Source organism: Colossoma macropomum, unplaced genomic scaffold (assembly GCF_904425465.1).
Source record: "Colossoma macropomum unplaced genomic scaffold, Colossoma_macropomum, whole genome shotgun sequence".
Lineage (NCBI taxonomy): Eukaryota > Metazoa > Chordata > Actinopteri > Characiformes > Serrasalmidae > Colossoma > Colossoma macropomum.
In genome coordinates, this window is record NW_023494795.1 from 31,075,189 (window position 1) to 31,090,144 (window position 14,956).

General features: G+C 37.8%; 1 protein-coding gene across 2 annotated transcripts in view; it reads right to left on the reverse strand.

Annotated features, from left to right (window-relative positions):
• Positions 1-14,956, reverse strand: part of LOC118815809 (filamin-A-interacting protein 1) — a 58,281-nt gene that overhangs the window by 25,183 nt on the left and 18,142 nt on the right. For both annotated transcript variants that reach the window (XM_036582178.1, XM_036582177.1), the window contains exons 2-4: positions 7,569-7,866; positions 4,300-4,473; positions 2,946-3,124 (exon numbers count right to left, since the gene is read on the reverse strand). In XM_036582178.1, coding sequence (XP_036438071.1) covers positions 2,946-3,124; positions 4,300-4,473; positions 7,569-7,865 — 650 coding nt within the window. In that variant the 5' untranslated portion in view covers position 7,866. The remainder of the gene's footprint in view (positions 1-2,945; positions 3,125-4,299; positions 4,474-7,568; positions 7,867-14,956) is intronic.

Sequence of the window (14,956 nt, forward strand, 5' to 3'; positions counted from 1 at the left end):
TTCAGATCTGAAGCAGCTTGATTTTCTCCTCTCTCTCAAAGATGAAAGCTTTAAGTGCTGTTTGTCTGATGGGGACAGTTTTGGTGTTTACCAGGTCTTCCAGGTAGTTGTTAGGGGTCCCATTTTCTCTGTAGCTTTTAATCAGTTTTTGAACTCCAGTGTTGGAAAAACTTATTTTATATGTCATCTCCTCATTTAATGGCTGTTTTGACTGCAAAGTAAATAAATTAAGGGTAGTCTCAGTGCTGTTTCTGGATACTGAACACACTAAATTAAATTCCAAACTTTATTTGTTTGACAATAAATATTGAACCTTAAATCTTCTGAGCCCCAGCACTATAATCTCATATTAGCGTCTGTGCTAATTGGCTACGGATCGCTGGCCTTTGTGCTATGACATCTCACTTTGCCGCGAGCCGCTATAAAAGCTGTTTCCCGGAGGTGCTGCCTGTTGTGTCGTTTGCCTTTGGGTGGCCTCTTCATCTTTCACTAATCAGAGGGGCTTTAGGGGGCCCACTCTGGAGCTCCTTCTGCTTCATACACTGCTGTGTGGGGGTCTTTGTGTGATTTAACCAAAGCCCATGCTTATGGAGACTGGAGCTGCAGTATATGTTACATATACTGTCTCTTTTGGGACAAAACCTTCTAATGTAATGAAACTGCCAGCTGCCCTTTACATTGTGTCAAAGTTTTATATTGAATGGACACATACAAATGGCCCAAAATGACCCCGAATAAATAATCTCTCCATTAACTTCCATTCAGAGTTAAGCATGTTTCTTGCTTCTCCTATAAAGTTACCTTTTGGAAATAAGAGGTTTTGTTCTGACGATATGAATTTGCTCAATTCAAATGAAAACTTTCAGCTTCCTCTTGGTAATGACTGTGTTCATGTATTTTAGTCATGTGGAAATGACGTACACATTTGTATTGTGTAAAATCAGTGCCGCTCTGTTTTTAGGGTGGTTGTTTTCTTTAGACCACCCGCTGTGTGTGTGAATTTGCCATGAGCTTTATGCTGTATGTGAATGGAATGACACACATATACTGCCCATCATCATAGCTGTTTGGGGACAGCTACCCATTCTGAATGTCTTCATACAAATAAGCATTTCGCTGCTGTTGCAACAAAACCTACACTTTCAATAAGGTTGGTTCTTCTAGGGCTCTTTAGTAAAGAAAATGGTTCTATATAGAACCATCAACACTCAAGTAACTGTTTGCATGATTAAAGATGATTAAAGGGTTCTGTACAATGTTGCAGAATGTGCTGAAGATGGTTCTATATAGAATCCTTTTGAAAAGGGTTCTATATGGCACCAAAAAGGTTACTCTATTATTACAAGCTTGAGGTCGTAACAACAGCAAAACGCACATACATTCAACTATACAACACAATCTCCATCAATCTGAAGAACTATTTCACCTTTCAAAGAACGATTTGAGCATGCAAATGGTTCTATACAGAACTCAGGGTTCTAAACAGAACTACTGCCTTTACTAAAAACCCTTTTTTCAGTGTGTACTTAAAGGGCCCTATCATACATCTCCTGAGATCCCTTTTAATATTTGTGTGAGTTTATGTAACAAAAACAGTTTTGGTTCCATGAAAAAGAAAAAAGTTGCAAGTGTAAAGAACCTTTTAAGGGTTCATAATGTAAAGGTTTGGTTTTGGTGTTATATAGGACCATTTTCAAGAAGGTTTCATATAGAACCATCTACAAGACATTCTCCATCAATGTGAAGAACAATTTCACCATGCAAAGAATCCTTTAATCATGCAAAGGTTCCTTGAGTGTTCATGGTTCTATATAGGACCATTTTTCAAAGTACCCTTAAAGGACATTTTTCAAGAGTGTAGTTTCTCCAAAATGATTTGACTAGTTTCCAACCTCTCTTTATCCCTTACCATTAAACAGGCTGTTTTTTGTTACTGTGCCTTTAAGACTGATATATGTAAATAAAACAGAGGCGATTGGCTGTCTTCTGTTGTCTCTAATTTAAAAAGCAGTCCAGGTGGAAACACTCCTTATAACTTCAGTGTGAATGGGCGGGGCTAAATTGCTGTAGGCTGAATAGACGGTTATGTTAAAATGTGTTGATTTCTGTAATCTCACAGAAACAGTGAATTCAGTATTAATTTCCATATACGGACTGTATGGACTGAAGAGTGAACAATATGTTTTATAACTTTATACAAAACTCAAACTCTTTTTTTTCAAAGTAGTAGTAATTCAGTTGTCTATGATTGGGCCCTCTAATGGAAGTTAATGGATTATGATTTTGCTCCAAGTAATTCTGGAGTATTTCTATTGGTCCATTCATCATAAAATTTAGACATAGTGTAAATGGCAGTTGGCATTTTTAAATTTTTCTAATTTTTAAAAGAAAAAAAAAACAACAAATGGAGATTTTACTCTAGCAGTGACAACACTTTCTTTGTCATTTTCTAACAAATTTACATATTAAACACTAAGCAGTTGGCCAAAATGTGCTTTTAACAATAGTTTGGAACTGTCAAACTAGAGGTTCTCCTCAAAGCGTGCTGAGCTGTCCAATTTTAGTTTGAAAAGATATGGTGGAACTTCCTGTGTCTCAGAGGAAGCACAATCTAGCCTTCACCCTCCCAACTTGGTAGCATTGTGTGATTGGGGAGACCTAGCTAGCAGCCACAATTCTGCCTCCAAATTGATTCAGCAATTTGATAGTAATTGCGCTTCAAAATGTGCAGAAATGTGTTGCCTGTAGATGCTGTGTTAACTTATTTTCACTTACGGAATCTGCAAAACATAATTTGACCAGGGACGCCCAAACTGTTACACTGCCTGTAAGGCTGTCCTTCTGCAGGGCCTGCAAGATTTGATGTTTTCTTTTTAAAAGTAAGAATATTTAGAAAATCTAAAAAGCCCAAACTTTTACTGAGCACACCCCCACTCATTCAGTACCTCTCGCGCTCCTGCTCCAGCAGGTTGGTGAAGTCGTCACTCTTGTTCATGAAGTCGGTGTGTTTGCGTTTTTCGCTGTCCAGTTCATTGATGGTTCGGCGGTGGCACTTCTCAGCCAGGAGCAGCTGCTCCAGCATGCGCCTGTACGTCTCTCTGTGCTTCTCCTCTAAACGGTCCAACTTCATACAAAAAAACATATTCATGTGAATAAAGTAAAATCCAAAGTTCAAAATTCAACTAAAACTGCTCAACAGCACTGAAAATGCACCTGTCAGCATCTCACATGATGAGTGCAGGTGTTCATTTAAGGAGCCCATTGTTCTTGTATTTATTTTTTGTCATAATTCATTTTTATATGACAATTTTTAACCTCTCTATGTCCCTTAAAATGAAACAGACTGTTTAAGCTCTCTTTAACCATTGCTACATGCCTACTTGCCTTATACTGTGATGCCACAACAATCCAGAGAGTGAGATTTTCTGGTTTAAAGACTAGGAAAAAAACCCTTCAGATCTCAAAGGTGGGAGGAACTTTTTGGGTGGATACTTGAGGGCAGGCTCTGTTTTTTCCACTAGCTGGCTAACCCACATGTTTACATCACTGGCTCCAATGTGGCAGAGGCATCTAAGTGTTGGCCCTAACGTCAGATAACTGTGATGCCATATTCAGACATCCAAGAGAACATAACTGTGCTCTCTCTGTCTCTCTCTCTGGGTGGGTAGGATGGTCCTTCCCCTCCCGTCATCATTTAGTTAGCTGATGTAAGAGGATTGAAAAGTGTTCTCCACCAGGTGTACTGGGCTGTCCAATGATGTTGCATTAGCAGCAGTTTTGAAAAGCTCCTAACATGCTTCACCCTTCCAGCTTTGTAGCGTTGTGCGGTAGGAGGAGATCTAGCCAACAGGTAGTATTGGCCAAGACTAAACTGGGGAGAAAAACTGGGCGAAAATCCCCAAAACGGCTAGTTCTATGCCAGAACCCCCTTTAAGACTTAATGTAAATGAGCTCTGTTCTGATTGGCTGCCCTGTATTGTTCCTTTATCAAACTGCTCGAACTGAAATTCTCACTGATGTTATAAAACAAAGTTCAGCCAGCCACTTCATTCAGGTTTACAGCAACACTTGAATATTAATGAGCAGTCATTCGTAAAAGTGTTAATGATTGCATGATAAATTAAAACTTTCAACATTTAAATTCAACATTTAAATTAAGTCTTACTTCAAAAAGCAAGGAAACTAAACTTTTCCATGACACGTGTTCTTTAACGCTGATGATTTTGCTGTGAACATGATGAACTGCATTGTGCTAACAGAAGGCACGCATTTAAATGCATTTCCCTTGGTGTGTCTAACCTCCAACATGGGGATCTCATAGACGTCGTCCTGGGGAGCTCTGTCACAGGTCAGCTGGTTGTCCCTCTGCAGGGCCTGTAGGGGTTTGATGGGGGCAGCCGAGCCATAATAAGCCTCAAGGGCCTCAGGCTGTGTCCGCTCTGACTTCAGCATGTGGATAATGTCCTCACGAGCCTGCCAAAACAATCCATCACAATCATCTTTAGTCTCATTAAAGAGTCCCAATGGCTTAATAACTGCATCAAAGGGTTGGATGATTCACCAGTAGTGTCAGTAAGGTCATAAAGCTGGGACTTAATGGAGTCCAGCTTGGGATTATGTAAGTGCACTACCCTACAGTACCCACAAGAGGGAGCCATACACTTTGAGGCCAGTTTATACACACTCACTGGCCACTTTATTTAAAAGACCTACACACTAAAAAGATGTTTCTTCAAGGGTTTTTCAGGACAATAGCTCTATTTGGAACCATGAGTTTGATTTAGAACCATTTGAATGCTGAAATGGTTCAGTGCATGGTGAAAGTGTTCTTCAGATTGATAAAGAAAGTTGCATATATGGTTCTATTTAGAAAATGGTTCTATAAAGCACCAAAAAGTGTTCTTCTATTGTATGCAAGCTTGACATTGTAACAAAAGCAGTTTGTTTTGGGTTCCATTTCCAAACAGGTTCTATATAGAACCATATGCAACACGTTCTTCATCAATCTAAAGACCCATTTCATCATGCAAAGTACAAAACGGTTCTATAAAGAACTCAGAGTTCTAACAAGAACAATTGCCTTTACTAAAGAACCTTGCACTTTCACTCACTGGCCACTTTATTAGAAATACCTACCTTGTACTTCCACCCACTGGCCACTTTATTAGAAACATCTACGTTGTAGATCCACTATATTGTTGTATTCACCATTGTTCAGTTTCTTACCACAGGACCACTGTTGTCCAAATACTATTAAGGTTATGGACCACCAGTTACAAGCAGGGGTTTATGATAAGGTGGACGGAGAGTGTAGTTTTAAGAATTAAGGTTTAACGGTTTAGCCCATTAAAATTCTGATGGATGTTAAACAATAAACAATATTAGTAATATTAATAATATTGGATGTTGAGTAATAAGAACAAAATGGTTGACCTTAAAATGGTCACAGAGCCTCTCTGCACCCTTAGCCTCATAAGGATTACAAAGATCTATGAATACGCATGTTTGTGCAAATTGGAAATGCCCTGTGTCCTCCAGCCATCCCAGCTCTACTACCCTGGTTATGCTACGCTAATCACCATTGGCAAAATAGGTTATTGCAAAATGGCAATGAGGAAATATAACTGACTCAGAGTCTGAAGAGAATACATCAGTTCACAAAATTGATGCAGACCCAGCTGTTTGATTGCTAACTGCACTGTTTCGACAGCACTAACATTAGCCTGAATGTTCCACAGCTGGGCTGCCCAAAGTGGGGCCTGTGTGTTGTGTCATTTCACTGTCATGTTGCCTTCTTCAGCCGTTGACGGGCAAGTTAAAGACATCCTGTACATCTGCCATATAGATGGCAGAAAAATAATGCAGGTCATTGTTACACAGGCCCAGTCACGCTTTGACTGAACATCAACTGACTCAACAAATTGCTACTGGGGTACCCTGTGCTCTTTGGAAATGTACAACAGACTTATCTAATGAATAGTTGTATATAATTAATAATGAATAATTAACTGCCGCTGACCAAAAAAAAAAACAAAGCAAAACCTACGATAAGCTACAGCCCTACGGTCAGTGGACATCTGTAGTCCAGGAGTGAGCTTTACAACCTTTATGAAGTAGAACTTTCTTTAAAAAGACACAAAACATGGGGGCTCCTGAGTGGTGCAACCGTCTAAGTGTTGGCCCTATCATCAGAAGATCATAAGTTCGATCCACGGTTCGATCTACAGCCATCTGTGGCCGGGACTCCAAAAGGTCCCTCTGGGGGTGGGCAGGATGGCCACTGCCCCTCCACCACAACCCAAGCAAAGATGCTTTACATGACTTAGAGGAAGACTGTTTTTGCCCTTGCCCTCCTAGCGCTGGTGGTACTGTGAGATTGGGGATACAAGTTTGAAAGAAACGATTTCATTGGTGAGTGAAAACGGCATGCATTACAACACGATGATGAACCAAAGGTAATAAAAACATTCTGAGCTTTGCAAAAAGCCATATAAGCCCACCCTGGCCCCACCCGCACTATACCTTTGATATTAGACAGTCATCATTGCCATAGCCACTGTCACTGTATCAAATGAAATTACATTTATGATGATATTTCTGATGTACTCATAACTCATATTGAAACCTTTATTTTGGCCCTGCAAGGTAACTCCACACTCTTCACTTCAGCTTATATTCTCATTTACTAGGCCATTACAGGTTAATCTCACATTGTGACGTCAAAAAATCAGCTTGTACTCCAGCAATCATTCTTACAGGAATGTTGAGAAAGTCTTCAATAGAACAAAGTGAAACTGATGCTGTGATAAAACATCTGACTTGAATTTGCACATTATTGAGTGCTTTTAAGGGTCTTTAAAAGGTGCAGTGTGTAAAATTTAGTGGCATCTAGCAGCGAAGTTGAGGCTTGCAACAAACAGAGTACCCATCCCTTACCCCTCCCTTTCCAAACGTGTAGTAGAACGGTGGCCATCAGGTGTTCTGCCTTCGCCTATACCAATTTCGTTTTGCCTCTTCGTGTTTTCGCTTCTTTGACAATGAAGATTCACCCTCCCTTGCTTTTTACTTGTGCTAGATAATAAGTATAATCCTTCATGTGACAAAATTAGGGTCCTGAAACTTCTCACAACACAAAATAATTAGCCAGTGCCAGCAGCAACCACTGATTCTTCGTCTTTTTACGTCATCCAACCAGAGCTACAGCAACACCAAATTCAAGTTGTTGCTTCACCATAAGAATGTGAAAGGCATCACTAGAGGCACTGTTTGGTTGGTCTGTTCTGGGCTACTGTAGAAACATGGCGACACAACATGGCGGCCTCTGTTGGAAGAGGAGCCGCTCCCTATGTTTCGTAGGCTCATTCTAAGCTAACGAAAACACAACAATTCGTAGTTTCAGGTGATTATTTGCTAATAAAATCATGGTTTTGTATACTATATTCCATTTCTGCTAATAGATCCCCTAAATCTTACACACTGCACCTTTAAACCAGTACAATTCAAAATGATAAATATTAGTCTGATTACCTTAACAGAGACTAAAAGTACATATATCAGTAATGTCTTACCTGTACCTCTCCCTCCATGATGCTGAGCAGGCGGACCAGCTCTTCTTTGGAAAGCTCCATCAGTCCTGCTTTCCTCCTGCACTGATCTGTAGGTTTCTGTGCTCTCTTCACCGTTCCAGGAGCCACATTCTCATCTTTTCTCTCCCTCTCTTTCTCCTGCTCAACAGTGACGGTTTGCTTCATCAGCTCCTGTATACTGTCCCCGAGCTCCTTCTCTTTCTGGAAGCTTTTCCTGGGCTGTTTGACCTGCAGGTGCCCGCTGTCTGGAGACTCCATTCCATTCGTCCTGGACCTCATTCTGACCAGCAGACAGAAACAACAGCTTTCAGAATTGAATATTCACCACATTTGCACACAGTAAGCAGGATGTGCACATTTAACCTTGAAGACAATGATAGAGGCCTATGTAACTGCCTCTAGAGCTCCTTACAGCTCAGTTGTTGGAAGATGCTTTTCTTTGCAAAACTTTTAAGCACCTTAAAAAGCTGTTTATTTGCTTAGTAAGAGTTTATTTGCTTGGAAAAGTACTAATATAAATAACACAAATTAAAAAAGTAGTGATTAGTAGTTAATGTAATTGTTTGTGTCCAGTATTATTTAGTTTTCATTCAATTCCTGGCTAATGAATACTTTGTTAAATCAGTTAAAGCAGTGCACTTGTGATGGAGTCTATGTGATAACTGGGGGCATCCAGGAGAAATCTGGAACCAGACCTTATTCTTCTAAGTAGCTCACAAGATATAAACTAATTACGTTATTTCTCACTTACAGTTATTATTTTTGGCATTGCAATGTTTTGCTTACCTTCCTGTGGAAAACACTTTTGAAAAGAAAAAAAATACTATATACTAAAACAGATGTTTCTTCAAGGAACCGGCTCTTAGTAAAGGGAGTGGTTCTATTTAGAACCATGAGAATGTGTTGTATATAGTTCTATATGGTTCTATATAGCAACAAAAACGGTTCTATTGCTACAAGCTTGACATCATAACAGTTGAACGCTTTTTGGTGCTATATATAAACCCTTCTCAAAAAGATTCTGTATAGAACCATATACACATTCTGCATCTATCTGAAGAACACTTTCACCATGCAAAGAGCCGTGCAAATGGTTCTATACAGAATTCATGGTTCTGAATAGAACCCTGGAAGAACCATATTTTTAAAGAGTGCATATAAATAAAGATTATTATTATAACTAGTAGTAGTAGCAATAGTGGTACACTCTTAAAAAGATGAATCTTTAAGGGTCCTTAAGCAGAGAAAATGGTTCTATATAGAACTATGAAAACCTTTTGCAAGATTACAGGGTTCTTTGCATCACGGTAGCGTTCTTCAGATTGATGGAAAATGTGCATAAATGTGCTACGGATGGTTCTACATAGAACCTTTTTGAAAGGGTTCTATATAGCACCCAAAAGCGTCCCTCTATTGTTACAAGCTTGACATCATTACAATAACACATTTGAGTGCTATTATAGAACGCTTTTCACACGTCTCCTGCAAAGGTTCTTTGAGTGCTCATGGTTCTATATAGAACCATTTTCTTTACTAAGGAACCCTTGAAAAAACGTTTTTGTCAAGTAGAAGCAACTTTTTTAATGCATCTCATGTCAGTATTTTACATTTGTATTCTGTTTATCTTTTAAAAAATCCCACATATCTATAAGTAATCACATTCTCACTCCTGTTACTGGTTTATCTTGTAGTTAGAGCTCTGTCAGTGATCTTTACAGAACCTTCAGCCTTGAATTCTGCAAACCAGCTCTCAGTGTCACTGATCTGTTACTATAAGAACCACACTATGTCGACTTAATCTGAAAAGTGTTCTAAAGTCTCAGTCCTAACAGTGATGCTGTTGTATTTGAATGTGTTTAAAATCGATACAGTCTCCGCTTGACCACAGGTGCTCACTGGCCTGAGTGAAGACCAATGCAGCTGGGTCATTTGACATCACCCGGTAACACTGAGCGTGTCGGAGTAAGTCGAGCTTTTGGCAGTCAGCGGTGGCTCTCTGCTCTGCTGAGCTAATGCGAGGGCCATGAGGTCACCGCAGTAATTAGGAAACACACCCGTGCCTCAGAGTCTCTTTATCTGCTGATGGCATTTTAAACCAAAGGCCAAAGGTAAACTGGACAGTCAAACCCTTCAATGTCTACATTCCTGCCTGATGTGCTCATCTGTTTATATCAGCTTATTTACTTTGGGCTTCTCATTCAAACATCTACTAAAACAACTGTTCTTTCTTTATTGTCTGGGGTAAAAGTTAAGGGCTGTCTAGTTAGCAATAGCCAAAGCTACACATCAGAGAGTAAAGCAAACTACTTGAGAAATTGGGTAAAGACAAAACTTTTCTAAGGAAACCGGCAATATCTTTTGGCAGCTGTGATGATGATCAGCCAGATCACTCAGTTTCATCATTTACAAAAGACTAAGCTGGAAAAACCAACATGACTGTAAAGAAGTGACTAAAATTAACAGCGCTTTCAGGAAAATTGTTGGCCTAGTTAATTAGAAGTGACTTTTAACATTACATTCTGATAAGACTACTGTTCAAAAGGTTGGAATCACTTGTCATATTAATCATTTTTCATTATTTTATACACAACAATAACTTAAATATTATAAACTATTTAACAAAAAGTACTTTTAAGTGTTTTATTCAATATTTCAAAACTTCATTGAACAAAAACTGAATAAATGATAACTTATACACTGTTATCTGTGTCTAGTTACATCCACATTTTCTCAGTTATCTGCTGCGAAACTGCATCTCTATAGTTGAAATATAATGAATTTGGGATACTTATTTTATTATAACTTCATTTTCAATGTTCAATAGCTTCCTCAGTCATTTTAGAGTCTTCTACATCTCTGTTCATCATTCTGGATCATCTAATATTTCTTCATTTTTATTTACAGATTCTTAGTGATTATTAGATCATTAGAAACATGTGAAATTGTACAGATTAGAAAAAGATCACAATTATTTTATACATTTATCTGCAACCAGATATTTATCATTATCATATCATTATATTATCATATTATCATTGAAAACAATGATTTTAAACTTTTGAATGCTAGTGTATGCATATTTTAAATACTGCAACATTATTTGCTGTGTACTGCACTGGTGCGCATTATATTTTTGTCTTACAGAATAAAACAACAACATTAGCTGCCTTTTTCAGTTTTTTAGAATTGTCTGCTGTTTTCTTTCAACATTTAGAAATACTAACATATAATTAACTGAGTTTCATGTTGTCTTTTTGGCAGAATCCCAGCCCGACCACTTTATACAGTACCTATCAAGTCAGGTTTTCAACTTCATAATATATATATATTTTTTTCATTTTGTCCAGTTCCACACACTGTCAGATTTCTCTGACTTTTATAGAATATAAGCATCTTTTAAACATCGTCTGATGGTGGGGTGGGTGGGATGAGAATAAAAGGCTTTACCTTATTTCTATGCCTTATATCATATGCTTGTTTATCACTTTTATCAAACTCAAATAAATATTAAATTACAAAAAACAAACCCTGTCTGACATACTTTATGATCCATTCAGTTAACTAAGCTCTGTCCTGCTTGCTTCTCTGTTATCTGCAGTTGTTTTGCTCCATGCTCTTATTTATTATTCTCATGTGTACAACATACATCACTTACATATTTACTTTTTATTTCTTATTCCAGGTGAAAGTATTTGCATTTTTTCTCATTTTTACTTCTGCTAACTCTGTATAATAAAATGGTTAAAATTAAAAGCCGTTCAGAGTGGTTTGGTATGAAATGCACTGTTCACAGTGGTGGTGACAGGAACCAGACATCTGAAGAGTTTAATGTTTCTAAAAGCTCCCTCACAGAAAGTTATTTCATGAAATATTTATGAATAAGCTGCCAGTTTATGGTTTAAAACATTTTTAAAAAAAACACATTCAAGAGGAACATGCAGGGCATTAAGACAAAACAGTCACCAAAGAAAACTAATTTGTTTCAGATTTATCACTATTTTACCATCAACATTTCATATAAAAACTCAAGTACGTTCACTGGTGGTTTTGGATAGTAAATAAAATGGCTATATTTGTGTTGTAGACATTGTGACCCCTGGTTCTTATCACCACCACTGTAAAGAAATCTCTATAATCAACCGTTTCACACCAAAACACCCTGAATGACTCTCTTTACATTTTATCCACAGAATTATATAAAATTTTTGAACACTGAGTTTATCTTGTCTTTTACTCTGTTTTATTGTTTTTAAATGTCTTTCTCCCTCCTGTTGCTTGTACGTGTCATAATATCCAAAAAGTCATTTCCAAAAAAGAATCAGACAGTGCTCCCTTAACCTAAGAAAGGGTCTTAAATTGGAACTGAAAGTAAAAACCGAGCCTTTCCCCACCAATCTCAGTTTGTCCTGTAAAGCTGTGTCCAGATTCAGGGATCAGAGCTGCTAGAACTAAATGCTGAGCAGCGTGTGCACTCGTCCCCACGTCTAATTTGTTTTCCTTCGCAGTAAATCTACATTAGCCCTGTTTCTCGTGTTCCCAGGCACTGGGGCACCGCTGTGATTTGTGAGGGGGATTTCCCCCCAGAGAGAGAGAGAGAGAAAGAGAAGAGAGAGAGAGAGAGAGAGAGAGAGAGAGAGAGAGCAGTGAGTGAATGCAGAGCTAACACAGCTTTATGTAATCTCTCCAATAAGCTGGAGTATGACATCAGGATTTTTGATCAACAGCAAATCCACTGCGCCTCCCCGATGATCTCATACAATGACTTTCGACCCCTTGCTTCAGAGTCAGCAACTGCACTGTGTGATGCAGATCAGCTTACTTATAGTTACATGTCATCATACAAACACACAAGGACATCTGTTTACAAAAAAAATCTTCCCAGCATAATTCTAACAATTTGGTTCTGTTTCTGTCTCCCTAAAAGAAATATTCTCTGTAATAGAACAAACTTCAGTGCAGCACTTTCAACTACAGCAGCTGCTACAGAGTTTAAAGGGCCCATATCATGGAAAACTGGAAACATTTACTTCACTTTCTTGAAATAAAAGAGCTTGATGGAGTATGTAAACTACTTTAGTATGTAAACTAAAGATTCCAAAATGTATCATTCAATCCTCAGTCCATACAGTCCATATATGGGAACTAACCTGCCAAAAAAACAGCCCATTTTGAATTTATTGTTTCTGTGATGTAATAAAACCCAACACATTTTCATATATCTGCCTATTTAGCCTACAGTTATAAGGCCCTGATCTCTTTTCATTTACATATCGCTGCTGTCGAAAACAAAACCTCGTATCTCCAAAATAGTAACTTTACAGGAGGAGCAAAAAACCTTCTTCAATGTCAACGGAACCAGAATTTTGTCCAAGTTGTTTTGGGCCGTTTCTTTTGGTCCATTCATTGTGAAATTTACAAACAAAGTGAAGGGCAACAGGCATTTTTAGATTATGGCAAAAACTGAAAAATGACAAAAATGGAGATACAAGGTTTTGTTCCGACAACAGCGATATACAACCTGTTGAATTCTAAAGGATAAAGAGAGGTTGGAAAAATGGCCTTCTTTTTGGTACATTAAAGCAAACACACAATTTTTTTAGGTTCTTCAGCTGAACTATTTAGCGCATGCTGAAATACATTCTGATGCAAATGTGTATGACTTTCTTATTATATGAAGAAAGCTGCAGTTATTCTTTCCATCTTGTCACAGTCGTCTTAGTGGAGAGGTGTGAACTGTTCCACAGCAGGGGGGTCTCATCCCTCCCTTTTTGCCCCGCATTGCTCACTAGCATCTCAACACAGTCACATTTCACATACGGAGACCTATTTCATCTGATAACAGAGTTATGGGGAAAATATTCTATTTGATTGTATTAATAAATAAGATTCATGTCGATTTCCACTCCACTGGTGGAATGGCCTCTAGGGGGCTGTCAGAAGACTACGGTGGATATATATTTGTGACAAGCAGATTATGGCCAACAACTTTAATACACTGATAGCATATATATATATATATATATATATATATAGTATGTATATATATATATATATATGTATATATATATATATATATATATATATATATATATTCTGCACTGAGAAAACTAATGCACTAAATTTATTTGATTCAGATTTTTCACAAATGAATTACATTACATTAAAACAGTTATAGTCCAAAGTAAGTAAACTGAAAGACAAACGTGTGCTGATATATTTTATTCATGTGAAAATTCATTTGAATCGAGTAAATTCACTGTGTTGCTTTTTTCAATGTATGAGTAATTCACACTTCCCTTGCACTGTGCGCTGTCATTGCTCTAGCGCACACGCTTTCTGGCCGCTTTGCTGGACATGTGTGATTAGATGTGTCTGACCCTGTGCTGCTCTGTTCTCCAGCACAGCCCATGTCCGCACAGGGACCTTAAACAAGATGTCTCGCCAGCAAAGCCCACAGCACTGGACACGTCAATGGCGGTAGCATTCAACAAAAACATAACGTTTCCAATGTTACAAAGTCTACAAAGATCAGCAGACTTCAGATCCATGTGCGCTCTAATCTTTACAAAGCCATACAATAACCCTTAGAAGACCCCTTTAAGAAGTTAATAACTTTAACCTAGCAGTTATGGCTAGTGATGAGCATGTTCTAGCTTTATGTTATTCCTCACTCGTAGCTCATTAAAACAAGCAGAGAAATTGTGTGGAAACTGCAGAAACTCTCAGTCCATTTGTGTTTGTAGAAAAGATATTTTATTATTCATTTTGTGAAATGTCATTGTTGTGCATACAGTCTTTTACATTTTTTAAGTTTTGGTCACTGTTTACCATTGAAACAAACAGAAAAACTGTCAACAAGTGCCAACTAAAGTCTGTTAACACAGAATGTAAATCTATGGAAAGTAATTTATTTTGTAACAGATTTTGTAACTAATTATTTGTAATTATGTAATTACATTTATATAATACAACTAAACAACAATACAATTTAAGGAGCAATTTGAGTTTTACCACAGCTGAAGATATATATTTGTCCTGTCTTGTATTTTGGTTTATTACGTCATATACAAACCTTTTAAGTCCTTAAAATGTCGCTATAATGGAAAACCAAACTGTGTTTTTAATAAGAGCGTGGCCATTTAGAACAGAGGTCATTTACATGTATCTGTCTTAAGTTATAGTAACAGCCTGTTTAATACTACGGTATAAAGAGAGGTTGGAAAATGTTGACTGTTTTTGGTAAATAAAAGCACACAAAATATTACAGGTGGGCTTAAAATTCAAGAAAAAGTATGATATTGGATCCCCTTACACGGGATATGGGAAATTGACACAAATTACATTACTAATCTGACCTTGTGAGTTGAGCT